Source organism: Hemiscyllium ocellatum, chromosome 7 (genome assembly GCF_020745735.1).
Source record: "Hemiscyllium ocellatum isolate sHemOce1 chromosome 7, sHemOce1.pat.X.cur, whole genome shotgun sequence".
Taxonomy (NCBI): Eukaryota; Metazoa; Chordata; class Chondrichthyes; order Orectolobiformes; family Hemiscylliidae; genus Hemiscyllium; species Hemiscyllium ocellatum.
In genome coordinates, this window is record NC_083407.1 from 94,739,739 (window position 1) to 94,754,126 (window position 14,388).

Below are 14,388 nucleotides of genomic sequence, written 5' to 3' on the forward strand. Positions count from 1 at the left end.
TAGTGACAGAACGATAGATAATGGAGCTACAGACACAGAATACTAGTGAAAAAACGATAGATAACAGTAGAGGTGAGGGAGCTACAGATACAGAGTACGAGTGACAGAGTGAAAGATAAAAGAGCAGGTGAGGGAGCTGCAGACAAAGAGTACTAGTGAGAGCGATAAATAACAGTAAGGTAAGGGAGCTACACTTACACAGTACTAGTGACAGAGCGATCGATTACAGTTCAGGTGAGGGTGCTACAGGTACGGAGTACGACTGACAGAGCAACAGATAACTGTACAGGTGAGGGAACTACAGATTCAGAGCACTCGTAACAGAGCGATAGATAACAGTACAGATGAGTGAGCTACGGATACAGAATACTAGTAACAGAGCAATAGACAACAGTACAGGTGAGGGAGCTATGCATACACTGTGCTAGTGACAGTGCGATAGATAACAGTACAGGTAAAGGAATAATGGATACCGAGTACTAGAGACAGAGCAACAGATAACTCTACAGGAGAGGGAACTACGTATTCAGAGTACTAGTGACAGAGCGACAAATATCTATACAGAGAACTAGTGACAGAGCAAAAGATAACAGTATAGGTGAGGGAGTCACAGATACAGAGTACTAGCGACAGAGCGAAAGATAACAGTACAAGTGAGGGAGCTACGGATACAAAGCTCTACTGACAGAGCGATAGATAACAGTACAGGTAAGGGAGCTATGCATACACTGTGCTAGTGACAGTGCGATAGATAACATTACAGGTGAGGGAGCTGCGGATACTGTCTACTAGTGACAGAGCGATAGATAACAGTACAAATAAGGGAGCTACAGATACAGAGTACAAGCGACAGAGCGAAAGATAAAAGCATAGGTAAGGGAGCTACAGATACAGAGTACTCGTGACAGAGCGAAATATAACAGTACACGTAAGGGAACAATGGATACAGAGCACAAGTGACAGAGCGATAGATAACAGTTCAGGTGAGGGATCTACAGATACAGTGTCCTAGTGACAGAGTGACAGATAACTGTACAGGGAAAGAAGCTACGGATACAGAGTACTAGTGACAGAACGATAGATAATGGAGCTACAGACACAGAATACTAGTGAAAGAACGATAGATAACAGTAGAGGTGAGGGAGCTACAGATACAGAGTACGAGTGACAGAGCGAAAGATAAAAGAGCAGGTGAGGGAGCTGCAGACAAAGAGTACTAGTGACAGAGCGATAAATAACAGTAAGGTAAGGGAGCTACACTTACACAGTACTAGTGACAGAGCGATCGATTACAGTAAGTTAAGGGAGCTACAGATACAGAGCACTAGTGACAGAGCGATAGATAACAGTACAGGTAAGGGAGCTACAGATACGGAGTACGACTGACAGAGCAACAGATAACTGTACAGGTGAGGGAACTACGGATTCAGAGCACTCGTAACAGAGCGATAGATAACAGTACAGATGAGGGAGCTACAGATACAGAGTACTTGTGACAGAGCGATAGATAACAGCACAGGTAAAGGAATAATGGATACCGAGTACGAGTGACAGAGTGATAGATAACAGTATAGGTGAGGGATCTACAGATACAGTGTACTAGTGACAGAGTGACAGATAACTGTTCAGGTGAGGGATCTACGGATTCAGAGTACTAGTGACAGAGCGATAGATAACAGTACAAGTGAGGGAGCTATGGATTCAGCGTACTAGTGACAGAGCGATAGATAACAGTACAGGTAAAGGAGCTACGGATACAGAGTACTCGCGGCAGAGCGAGAGATAACACGACAGGTGAGGGAGCTACAGATACAAAGAACTAGTGACAGAACGATAGATAGCAGTAGAGGTGAGGGAGCTACATACACAGAGTTCTAGTTTCAAAGCGACAAATAACAGTCCAGGTGAGGGAGCTGCAGATACAGAGTACTAGCGACTGAGCGAAAGATAACTGTACAGGTGAGGGAGCTACAGATACAGAGTACTCGTGACAGAACGATACATAACAGTCCAGGTGAGGGAGGTACAGATACAGAGTAATAGTGACAGAACAATAGATAACAGTAGCACGGTGGCACAGTGGTTAGCACTGCTGCCTCACAGCGCCTGTAGACCCGGGTTCAATTCCCGACTCAGGCGACTGACTGTGTGGAGTTTGCACGTTCTCCCCGTGTCTGCGTGGGTTTCCTCCGGGTGCTCCGGTTTCCTCCCACAGTCACAAAGATGTGCGGGTCAGGTGAATTGGCCAAGCTAAATTGCCCGTAGTGTTAGGTAAGGGGTAAATGTAGGGGTATGGGTGGGTTGCGCTTCGGCGGGTCGGTGTGGACTTGTTGGGCCGAAGGGCCTGTTTCCACACTGTAAGTCTAATCTAGAGGTGAGGGAGCTACAGATACAGAGTACGAGTGACAGAGCGAAAGATAAAAGTACAGGTGAGGGAGCTACAGACACAGTACTAGTGACAGAGCGATCGATTACAGTAAGTTAAGGGAGCTGCAGGTACAGAGCACTAGTGACAGAGCGATAGATAACAGTACAGGTAAGGGAGCTACAGATACGGAGTACGACTGACAGAGCAACAGATAACTGTACAGGTGAGGGAAGGGAACTACAGATTCAGAGCACTCGTAACAGAGTGATAGATAACAGTACAGATGAGGGAGCTACGGATACAGAATACTAGTGACAGAGCAATAGATGACAGAGCGATAGATAACATTACAGGTGAGGGAGCTGCAGGTACAGAGTACTTGTGACAGAGCGATAGATAACAGCACAGGTGGGGGAATAATGGATACAGAGTACTAGTGACAGAGCGATAGATAACAGTACAGGTGAGGGAGCTACAGATACAGTGCACTAGTGACAGAGCGACAGATAACTGTACAGGTGTGGGAACTACGGATTCAGAGTGCTACTGACAGAGCGACAGATAACTGTACAGATGAGGGAGCTACAGGTACAGAGTACTAGTGACAGAGCGATAGATAACAGTGCAAGTAAAGGAGCTACTGATGCAGAGTACTCACAACAGAGCGATAGATAACAGTACAGATAATAGAGCTACAGACACAGAGTTCTAGTGACAGAGCGATAGATAACAGTACAGGTGAAGGAGCTACGGATACAGAGTACTCGCGACAGAGCGAGAGATAACACGACAGGTGAGGGAGCTACAGATACAACGTACGAGTGACAGAGCGATGTATAACAGTACAGGTCAGGGAGCTAAAGACACAGAATAGTAGTGACAGAATGATAGATAGCAGTAGAGGTGAGGGAGCTACATATACAGAGTTCTAGTTTCAGAGCGATAGATAACAGTCCAGGTGAGGGAGCTACAGATACAGCGTACTAGTGATAGAGCGATAGATAATAGTACAGGTAAGGAAATAATGGATACAGAGTACTTGTGACAGAGCGATAGATAACAGTACAGGTGAGGGAGCTACAGATACAGGGTACTAGCGACAGAGCGAAAGATAAGAGTACAGGTGAGGGAACTGTGGATTCAGAGTACTCGGAACAGAGCGACAGATAATGTACAGGTAAGGGAACTACGGATTCAGAGTACTAATGACAGAGCGATAGATAATAGTACAGGTGAGCGAGCTACGGATACAGAGTACTAGTGACAGTGCGATAGATAACTATACATGTAAGGGAGCTACAGATACAGAGTATTAATGACACAGCGATAGATATCAGTACAGGTGAGGAAGCTACGGATTCAGTGTACTATTGACAGAGCAATAGTTAACAGTACGGGTAAGGGAGCTCCGGCTACAGAGTCCTAGTTTCAGAGCAAGAGATAACAGTACAGGTGAGGGAGCTACAGACACAAAGTACTAGTAACAGAGCGATAGATAACAGTACAGGTGAGGGAGCTATGGATACAGAGTACTAGTGACAGAGCGAAAGATAACAGTACAGGTGAGGGAGTTACTGATACAGAGTACTCGCGACAGAGTGAAAGATAACAGTACAGGTGAGGGAATAATGGATACAGAGCACAAGTGACAGAGCAATAGATAACAGTACAGGTGAGGGAGCTACAGGAACAGAGTAATAGTGACGGAGCGACTGATAACTGTACAGGTGAGGGAACTACAGATTCAGAGTACTAGTAATAGAGCGATAGATAACAGTACAGGTGAGGGAGCTATGGATACAGCGTACTAGTGACAGAGCGATAGATAACAGTACAGGTGAGGGAGCTACAGATTCAGACTACTAGTGGCAGAGCGATAGATAACAGTACAGGTAAGGGAGCTACAGATACACAGACCTAGTGACAGAGCGATAGATAGTAGTACCAGTGAGGGAGCCAGAGATACCGAGTACTAGTGACAGAGCGAAAGATAACAGTACAGGTGAGGGAGCTACAGATACAGAGTACTAGTAACAGAGCGATAGATAACAGTACAGGTAAAGGAGCTACAAACACAGAGTACTAGTGACAGAACGATAGATAACAGTAGAGGTGAGGGAGCTACAGATACAGAGTTTGAGTGACAGAACGATAGATAACAGTCCAGGTGAGGGAGCTACAGATACAGCGTACTAGTGAGAGAGCGATAGATAACAGTACGGGTAAGGGAATAATGGATACAGAGTACTTGTGACAGAGCGATAGATAATAGTACAGGTAAGTGAGCTACAGATACAGAGTATTAATGATAACAGTACAGGTGAGGGAGTCACAGGTGCAGAGTACTAGTGACAGAGCAGTAGATAACAGTACAGGTAAGGGAGCTAAGGATACAGAGTACTAGTGACAGTTGTAATGCTACCTCTTATCAAAAACCCCACTCCCCCTCCTCTCTTGCCTCCCTTTCTGTCTTTCCTGTAGCATTTGTATCCTGGAACATTAATTTGCCAGTCCTGTCCATCCCTGAGCCATGTTTCTGTAATTGCTATGATATCCCAGTCCCATGTTCCTAAGCATGCCCTGAGTTAGACCATAAAACCATTAGACATAGGAGAGGAAGTAAGGCCATTCGGCCCATCGAGTCCACTCCGCCATTCAATCATGGCTGTTGGGCATTTCAACTCCACTAACCCACATTCTCCCCGTAGCCCTTAATTCCTCGAGACATCAAGAATCTATCAATCTCTGTTAGGCCTCTTGCATTGAAATAAATGCAGTTTAATTTATTAGTCCTACCTTGTCCTGCCTGCCCTGACTGTTTGACTCACTTCTGTTCTCAACTGTACCAGTCTCAGATTGTGATTTGATTTGATTTCTCATTGTCACATGTACCATGCTACAGTGAAAAGTATTGTTTTGAATGTTTAGTAGATAAGTCATACCTTACATAAGCTCTTCAGGGTAATGAAAGATAATGCAGAATATGATGTTACAGCCTTCCAGGAATGTACATAAAAAGGGATTAAAAACTGACTGCAAGAACACTGGTCTGTGACCATTACTGCCTGGACATCCTACAGGATGGACTAAAGTGCTCTAAGTGCTCAATCATTTTAAACGCCTCTGCACTACAGGTAAAACAAAAGGGAGACTCTCTCTGAATGTTGGAATTTAATCCTTGACAAACAGAATCAGAATGACAGCATTTTCACTGCCCTGTTAAACCAAGAATCTCGAAATTGATTGCTGAACTCTCAACCATTTGACTCTGCGTTTCTACGCTGCATTACTATTTCTTCTCAAGTTTAGTAATTCACACATTTTGTTAGCTTAAGAAACCTGACAAAACGGTCTCCTCTTAAAATATAAGAGCATTTAGGTCAGAGAGAAAAGTATCCATGAGCTAAGGGGTCTTTCTTTAATGAAAGTTGTGGTGACCAACTGAGAGAGTGGGCAAAGAGGAAGTTGTACATTACTGATTAACATTCAGGATAATGATCAGGAGTATCCATCTGGAACCAGAACAAATTGGGGTATATTACTCAGGATATAGTTGGAACACAATTAAACAGCAAATATGATTTTGCACTCTGAGTAGCAGTGAAGAGACAAAATCTTAAATATGATCAATACCGTAATGGCTCAGTGTCTCCAGGGTCCCTCTCGAGTCATACAGCATGGAAATAGGTTTTTTGGTCCAACCAGTCCATGCTGAACATAATCCCAAAATAAACTAGTCCCGCCTGCCTGAGTTTGGCCCATATCCCTCCAAACATTTCTTAATCCGTGTACTTATCCAAATGTCTTTTAAACGTTGTAACAGTACCCGCATCCACCACTTCCTCAGGAAGTTCACTCTACATACAGAGTAATTTTATAGTTTTGCCATTGTCTGCAGTACCTGAAGTCGCAATCCTGACTGTTTCTTTGCACTCTGTCCTGTTGCTTATTTGGTTTCTCCTGAGGCTTCCCCCGCGTCCCCATGAAAGACGAAAACATGAGAATGCATTTCCAGTCGGAGGTGCTGAAGTATTTAAGCCACCCTAACTCAGTGACACAGGATTGGCCAATGAGACGGGCTTGATCGGGGATAAGTTATAAGTAACAGTTTTGAAGTATCCATGGCCGAGGAATCGTAGATGAGCAAAGAGGTTTTGAGGATTAAGTTCACAAAATAAAATTCAGATCCAAGGTACAAAAGTGCTGATCGAATACTGACGAAAGAGGATTGGGTTGAAAGCATATAAAGAAAGGTTTGACATCCACATCAAGGTTTGAGAATTTCAAGAAGTAATCAGCATAAAAGTAGGCCACTTAACCCCAACGGCTCATGCTGAGGTTTCTATTCCACGTAACTTTCTCTGACCTCTCTCGAGCTCATCTTTCTATTTCTTTCTCCCTCATGCATTTATCTACCTTGACCATAAAATAATTTATCCTGTTCACTTCAATGCTTCATATGGCCGACAGTTCATGTTCTCACTGCTCTGACTATCTAATTAGGCTCAGTGGTTAGCACTGCTGTCTCACAGCGCCAGGGACCTGGGTTCAATTCCACCCTCAAGTGACTGTCTGCTCGGAGTTTGCACATTCTCCCCCCGTATCTGCAAGGGTTTCTGCCCGGTGCTGCGGCTTCCTCACGCAGTCCAAAGATTAGGTGGATTGGCCATGCTAAATTGCCCATAGCATCCAGGGATGTGTAGGCTAAGCCGATTGGTCGTGGGCAGGCGCAGAGCTGTAGGGACAGGGTGGGATGCTCTTCAGAAGGTCGGTGTGGACTTGTTGGGTTGAATGGCTTGTATCCACACAGTGGGGATTCTAACACCAAGAGTAACATGAGCTCTTCCTTTCATTTCTGACATCCAGCTCCAAAGATTGAAGGATTTCTGCTCATATTGAAGATTACAGATGAGAAATGCAACAGGCTTGGGTGCCCATTGGATAAGGGTGCACCAAAAGCCAGGTACTTGCATGGATTCTGATCTGCTGTAGCAATATCTCTCCTACAGTGGAGCATTTCAATGTGCATCTTGAAGCTGTGCAATGTCAGTCCATCAGTGCCTGATCTGTTGCCAAAAAGAGACTGCGATATCAGTTACCATGCAGCACCTTTAAGGGTAAAACACTTAATCCTGAAATCTATTACTGTGTGCCAAAAGTACAGAGTGGGAGGCAAGAATGCTTTGAAAACACCACAGAATTGATCCCTTCCTCACCAGAAACCAAATTTGTTTTTAGAACTTTACCACACAAAGCAATTCACACTGCTCAGTGTACTTTGTTGCTCAGTGACTGGACACCAATGAACAGCCATCATTGATGATCTGGTAATCATAAAGAAATAAAATAACTTTACATCATCCTAACTTACATTGGGACTCAGTTGATAGCAGTCTTCTCTCTGAGTAAAAAGGTTGTAAGTTCCAGACCTACTCCAAACTCATTCTTAGGAGGTGACATTTTTAGATTACATTAATCATTGACTCTTCAGCTGGGATGTAACAGTTTCCAGGCCAATCTTCTGAAGACAGCCACATGGCCCAGTGGCTAGCACTGCTGCTGCCTCACAGGGACTATAGTTTGATTCCAGCCTTGAGTGATTGCCTGTGTGGAGTTTGTGCATTCTCTTCATGTCTGTGTGGGTTTCCTCCTACAGTCCAAAGGTATGCAGGTTAGGTGGGTCGGCCATGCTAAATTGTTCATAATTTCCAGGGATGTGCAGTCTAAGTGGACTGGTCATAGGAAATGCAAAGTTACAGGGATAGGGGAGGGGATGGTTCTGGTTGGGATGCTCTTCAGAGAGTAGGCGTGGACTCAATGGGATGAATGGCGTGCTTCCACACTGTAGGGATTCTACGCATTCCTCAACTTCCAACCCACTATCCTGGTCAAACAATGTCCCTCAACCAACATCTGTCAGAGGCAAATCAATGAGAGGGAATCAAAAGCAAGATTCCATGGGCCTAGTATAAACATGTCCAAGCAAGAAAAGGGATGATACTATCTAATTGGGAGCCTCCTGGCTATACAGAAGCATACAACTTAATATGAGGCAGAAAAATAGAACTTATGACAAATTCAAGTAATTGCTGAGCGTAGTACAAGGGTGAAATGAAAATAGGAATTGGGAAAACAAAGACAGGACATGAAAAAATACAGTGTAGCAAAATTAAGGAAAATCCAAAGATTTTTATCGAAACATGAAGAGCGAGAGGATGACTAAGGAAAGGGTTGGGCCTATCAGAGGCCTATCTGCACGTGGATGCAGAAGGTGTGGGAAAAACTCTATGGAGTATTTTGCCACATCCTTGACACAGGAGAAGGATGATGTAGACTCTAGGGCATCAAAGAGGTAAGTTTGAATAAGTATTACAAAGGAGGAGAGAGAAGTAAAGGTACAGAGAGATATATGGAAGGAATTCCTGAGTTTAATGCCAAGCTGATCATACCCAGTCAATGACAAGTGACGCAAACAATTTGAGCACTGGGGAAATGTAGAGCCCAGAGAGCTGCACGGTTAGATGAGGTTACAGGGACCGGCAGTGAATGAGGCCATAGAAGGATTTTAAAATTAGGTCAACAATGTTAATGCTGAGATATTATCAAACCAGGTAGGTGAGCAAGTACAAGGATGATGGGCGAATGGGCCTTGATTGCAAATTGGATGTGGTCAATGGAGATTTCAATGAGTTCAGAGTTATGGAGGATGACCTGCATGGCGATAGAATAGTTCACAATTACGTTCTCCCTGGGAGAGTTCACAAGTTAGGATGTGATTCTCAGGAAATCACTACGAGCTAGAAATAGGTCTGTGGTGAACATATGAGCTTTGAAATGTTTTCCACTTCTTCAACAGACTCCATCATGCAAGGTTGTCAAAGTTACTCCAAGACATCCAATTCACAACATGCTTGAAACTTTTATTCTGACTCGTTAACATGTAATTGTCAAAGTCACTGAAAATTGAATGGGACTAATTCTGTTTTCAGTTCATGGGCTTCCTGGATTTATGCAAGTGTTTTGGAGACTGCAATCAATGGTGGCATCTGTTTTTCTACGGACAGAGAAAAATAGTGGCTGTGTCAAAAAAGCAAAAGGAGTTTTACTCTATATAGTCCAATTCCCAGTTTTCAGGGGTAATTAAGCAAAATGTCACTCTCATTACCTTGCATTCCAGGACTTCTGTCACCATCTTCACAATTGAATTCAATCACTTGCCAGATTTGGTGGTTTTGAGCTTTACGGAGAGGTTGAATAGGCTGGGGCTGTTCTCCCTGGAGTGTTGGAGGCTGAGAGATGACCTTATAGAGATTTATAAAATCATGAGGGGCATGGATAGGGTAAAATGACAAGGTCTTTTCCCCTGGAATGGGGGAGTCCAGAACTAGAGGGCATAGGTTTAGGGTGAGAGGAGTAAAATATAAGAGAGACCAAAGGGGCAACTTTTTCATGCACAGGGTGGTACGTGTATGGAATGAGCTGCCAGAGGAAGTGGTGGAGGCTGGTACAATTGCAACATTTAAAAGGCATCTGGATGAGTATATGAATAGGAAGGATTTAGAGAGATATGGGCCGGGTGATGGCAGGTGGGATTAGATTGGGTTGGGATGTTGGTTGGCATGGATGAGTTAGACCAAAGGGTATGTTTCCATGCTGTACATCTCTATGACTCTTGCTTAAAAGGGAATCAGGTATCTATAGGATGCTGAGGAAATAATGCATCAGCTTTCATGATACAGGAGAAACAGCCTGACGTTTGCATGGGAGGTGTTATGCAAACAAAGGCAAAAACCTGGCGTGGGGACATAAGGAATAATGGGCACCTAATTCATTCACAGGGCCTGGGCATTGCTGGCTTGGACCAGCATTTACCGCCTAATTGCATACAGGGCAGTTTAAGGTGCAAACCCATCGCTGTAGGTCTGGAGTCAGGTGTCAATCTGACCAGGTGAAGATTTCTTTCCCTAAAGAACATTAGTCTGATGGATTTTTCCAACAATCGCCAGTTGTTGCGTGGTCACCATTAGGTGAGCTTTCATTCCAGACTTTTTTTTACATTGAATTCAAATGTCACCACCTGCACTGGCCTGAGATTCTGGTTTACTAATCAAGTGGCAATGCCACTACACCACCATCTTGCCAATGATATGTGCCTTGGTATACGTATTAAAACATCATTCAGTTTGGCATCCTTGTGGCGCTCTGCTGTGTGTAGGTTTATCTCCAGCTGCTCAGTGCACCATTTATTTTAGAAATAACACAAGCGATGATCCCACCTCTTTGAAAAACGCTGCAGTTAACAACAAATAAGAAAAAAATGGTCTTCTTCTCATGTTCATAAACATTTAAAGAGTTATTTTAATAGTTTGCCCCACTGCATCAGACCCTGCTCTCCACCCAAGCACTCCCCACACCACCTGCCACAGTACACGTTTTATTTCGGCTTGTTTTTAATTCTGCCTTTTGTCTGCTAAGATGGCACCGGAGAGTGGCAACTTTGTACACTTTTCATGGAACACCTGTATTCTTGAACTTGGGTACAGGTGACAAGAAAATCTAAATCTAAATGTAACTAACAAGACTTTTTGACCACCAACACAAGACTGCCATAGATTATTGGTAAGACCCATTATTTAAACACCATGGTGGATAGGTTGTGGTTTTAAAATCTCTCACAGTCTTAACAAGCCCGGTGTTTTCTTCATTTTCTCAATCGTTTGTACCTCAGATTTGCACCTAAGTATTTTGTACCTAAGATGGTGGGTGCTGTGTATTGATGACATTGAACACATTTCACTGTACTCCTAATCTTTTGTAACCTGAGTACACGTGGCAATAAACCTAATCCTAATTCTAAAAGAGGGATCCCACATTCCAAAGGGATCCAGGATGAGAAGCAAACTGAAGACTTCTTTTCACCCCGTTCAGAATTTCCTTTCGCTCTCAATATCTCCGAAAACATGGAAGAACAGACAACGCTGCTTGAGCCCCCTCCCTAGTCTGCTGTCTTACACAGACAATCGAAAAGAAAAAGGTTCCCGACTGTAGACTGTTTCACTTCCATCCATTTTATAAATTCTTTAAATAGTGCTTGTCTAAATTATTAACGCTGCCATAGGGGAGAAAAAACCCTGCAGTGCGCCAGCTGAACTGAAATGAAACATCAAGGCAAGCTCGTAAATGTATTTTTGCCAGCATTCGTTCGATTTAGGCTGAGAGGGGCTTTACTCCATGATCTCTGCTCCACTCAACGTTCAGTTACAGAATAATTCCAAGTGATAAACTGATTTCCAGCTGGCAAATTAGCTTTGCCCAGGTATTTTAACGCGATTGGTATATTCTCCATAAATATTTAAACAAACTGTGGATTTGTTCTTTAGCATTAGTGAAAGTGACAAGCAATTATAAATAGTTGTCCATTTTTACGCTGCAGCAGTGAATGAATGAAAGAATAGCACGTTTCAGCTCGACTGGACAAGAATGTCAAATCAAATCAAGCTTGCCGCTAGATCACGATAAAAAGAAATAATAAACGTCAATATATAGTCTAAACAGAGTTGACCTCCTTCTTTGATCAGCTCATCGCTCGCTGTTTTGAGAACCAAACGTGGTAGAAAGAAATTAAGAAAAGGTCAGATTTCTCTCAAATGCAGTTCCTGTCTCATCACCACTGAAATAAAATCTCAAATTATTAACCAGCTCAACAACAATTTTGAAAAACAAAATCGAAACTTATTTGTCTGTCCAAAGAAAGATATAATGATTCTTTTAGAGGCATTGCAGCCTTTCCAAAGGATGGCCTAATTTATCCACTAGTGTCTATTTCAGATGGAAAAGCACTGGTGAGACAAAGAGTGAAAGGAAGGACTTGCAGTTGTAGAGTGCATTTCAAAACCACAGGGCATCCCTAAGCTGATGGGAGTTTTGAAGTATAGTCATTATCATATTGCACATTCACCGTCACTACTGCTGGAATTTTTATTTACTTATTTTTCTAATTTTATTTCCTTAAAAATTTGTTCGTAAGAATCTTATCTGCGTACCTTTGGAGCTAAGATGATGACCTAGTATGGCAGCTTGTAAACTTTTCACTGTACTCATTTGACATGACAATAAATCTAACTCATTACATGTGTAGGCATTTGTGTGCACCGTCTTCCTCTAGCTCTGGCTAGACAATGCATCACAAAGGCAGCAAGAGTCATCTCGTGGCCCTGGTAAGCTGACCTAACCTCTCCCCATCCCCTCCCCACAAAACATATCGCCCCCGTCCCACTCTCAGCCATGGTCTAAACTCACCCCGGAAGAAAGTTTTGGATCGCATGTAGCTGACACTGAGACGGAGGATGGAGAGTTTATCCAAGCTCGAGGTCACGTCTTCGGTGAAAGGTAGCAGGCCAGCCAGGCGATCCAGTTCACAGTTTAACCTGTCGCGGTGCCTCTTGGAAGGATTGGATTTGACCCCATCGGCCAACACTGGCTTCACTCTGAAAGTAAGCAGAATACCGCAAATCAATGTACAAGTATTACACAGACTGACGGCTACTTCTGTGCAAGTGTGTGAGGCCCGCACTAGCACAGGGTGGTCAAATGCCATGTCATGGGTTTGCATCAACTCTCCACATGCCAGTTTACAGCAAACCTCTTTCCACAATTTATCTTAAATGCACTCATGCCATTTTCATTAATTCCAAAGTCCCAGCTTCCACTAACCTAAAATCTCACAATGTGTATGAACCCTAATGTCACTGTTTCAACCAACCCCAAGATCAGTTTTCATTAGGCCCAATATCATAGTTTATATTGGTTAGGGAACTCACATTGCTGTTCTGGAACATATCCCAGGATATGTGCACCATAACAGTAAAAAAAATGGAGATTTAGTGTCAAGCCAGGATAGCGTGCAGCTTGGGGAGCATTTTGCTGTCTTTATCCATCGAGATGGTGCAGATGGTGAATTTAGAAGGTGATGTCAAAGGAGCCTTCATGAGTTGCTACAGTGTATACCCAGCTGTCACTGTACATTGGGGATGGAGGAGTGAATGATAAAGGTGGGTGGGATGGTACAAGTCAAGTATGCTGCTGTGTCCTGGATGGTGTCAAGCTTCTTGGATTTTGTTGGAACTGCACCCATCCAGGCAAGTGGGAAGTATTCCATCTCCCTCCTGGTTAGTGCCTTATAAACTGTGGATAGGCTTTGGGAAATCAGTAGGTGAGTTACTCAATGCATTATAATCCCTGTGTACCAATTTGTATTGTAACCCCACTATCCCAATTTGCATCAATCCCAGTGCCCTGGTATACACTAACCCCAGAGTCAGAGAAAACATTAACTTCATTGTTTGCACTAACCCAAGTAACCCAATTTGGATTATAAACCCAGTGTTCCAGTTTGCATTAATCCCAGTAAGCTAGTTCGCATTAACACCAGAGTTCACGTTTATATTATTAGTCAGTTCGTCTTAATAGCACAGTGCTCCTTGTTTGCATTAATCCCAGTATCCCAGTCAGCATTAACAGTGAACCAGTGCTCCAGTTTGGATGAATTATCCAGTGCTGCAGTATGCATTCATCCCAATGTTGCTCTTGTCTGAACCCTACACCCCAGTTTGCACTAACTCTGATGCTCCGCTCTCCTTCCCTCTTTGCCCGGGCTTGTACTCACGTCCTCTGCACCGGTTTCCTCCGCTTCCTACCCGGGTACATGTCGATGTGCAGCCGCCCCGCGGAGCCTCCCTCACTCTCACAGCCGCATCAATGCAACACGAAGGCGGACTGTATGCCCTCACCCTCCCGGGGCTGCAGTCGCGGAGATACCCTTCCAACTCTCCGTGCCCGGATCTGAAGGTCGGGGGCGCGAATCGTGCACGCGCCCGCCAGTGCGCGGGAATGTGAGTGGACCAGCGATAACCGCTCGGGTGAGCGCGCCTCCGATATCTCAGCCTCTCCTGTATCACTGCCTATCCTGGCCCCTTCCCCAGCATCTCTCTGACCCACTGGGTAGCTCCCTGGGAAACTTT

At 43.9% G+C, this 14,388-nt stretch overlaps 1 protein-coding gene across 1 annotated transcript in view; it reads right to left on the reverse strand.

Annotated features, from left to right (window-relative positions):
- Window positions 1–14,185, reverse strand: part of ahr1b (aryl hydrocarbon receptor 1b) — a 162,220-nt gene extending 148,035 nt beyond the window's left edge. Inside the window, exons 1-2 of the mRNA XM_060827514.1 lie at window positions 14,034–14,185; window positions 12,668–12,855 (exon numbers count right to left, since the gene is read on the reverse strand). Coding sequence (XP_060683497.1) covers window positions 12,668–12,855; window positions 14,034–14,074 — 229 coding nt within the window. The 5' untranslated portion in view covers window positions 14,075–14,185. The remainder of the gene's footprint in view (window positions 1–12,667; window positions 12,856–14,033) is intronic.
- Window positions 14,186–14,388: the final 203 nt, after the last annotated feature.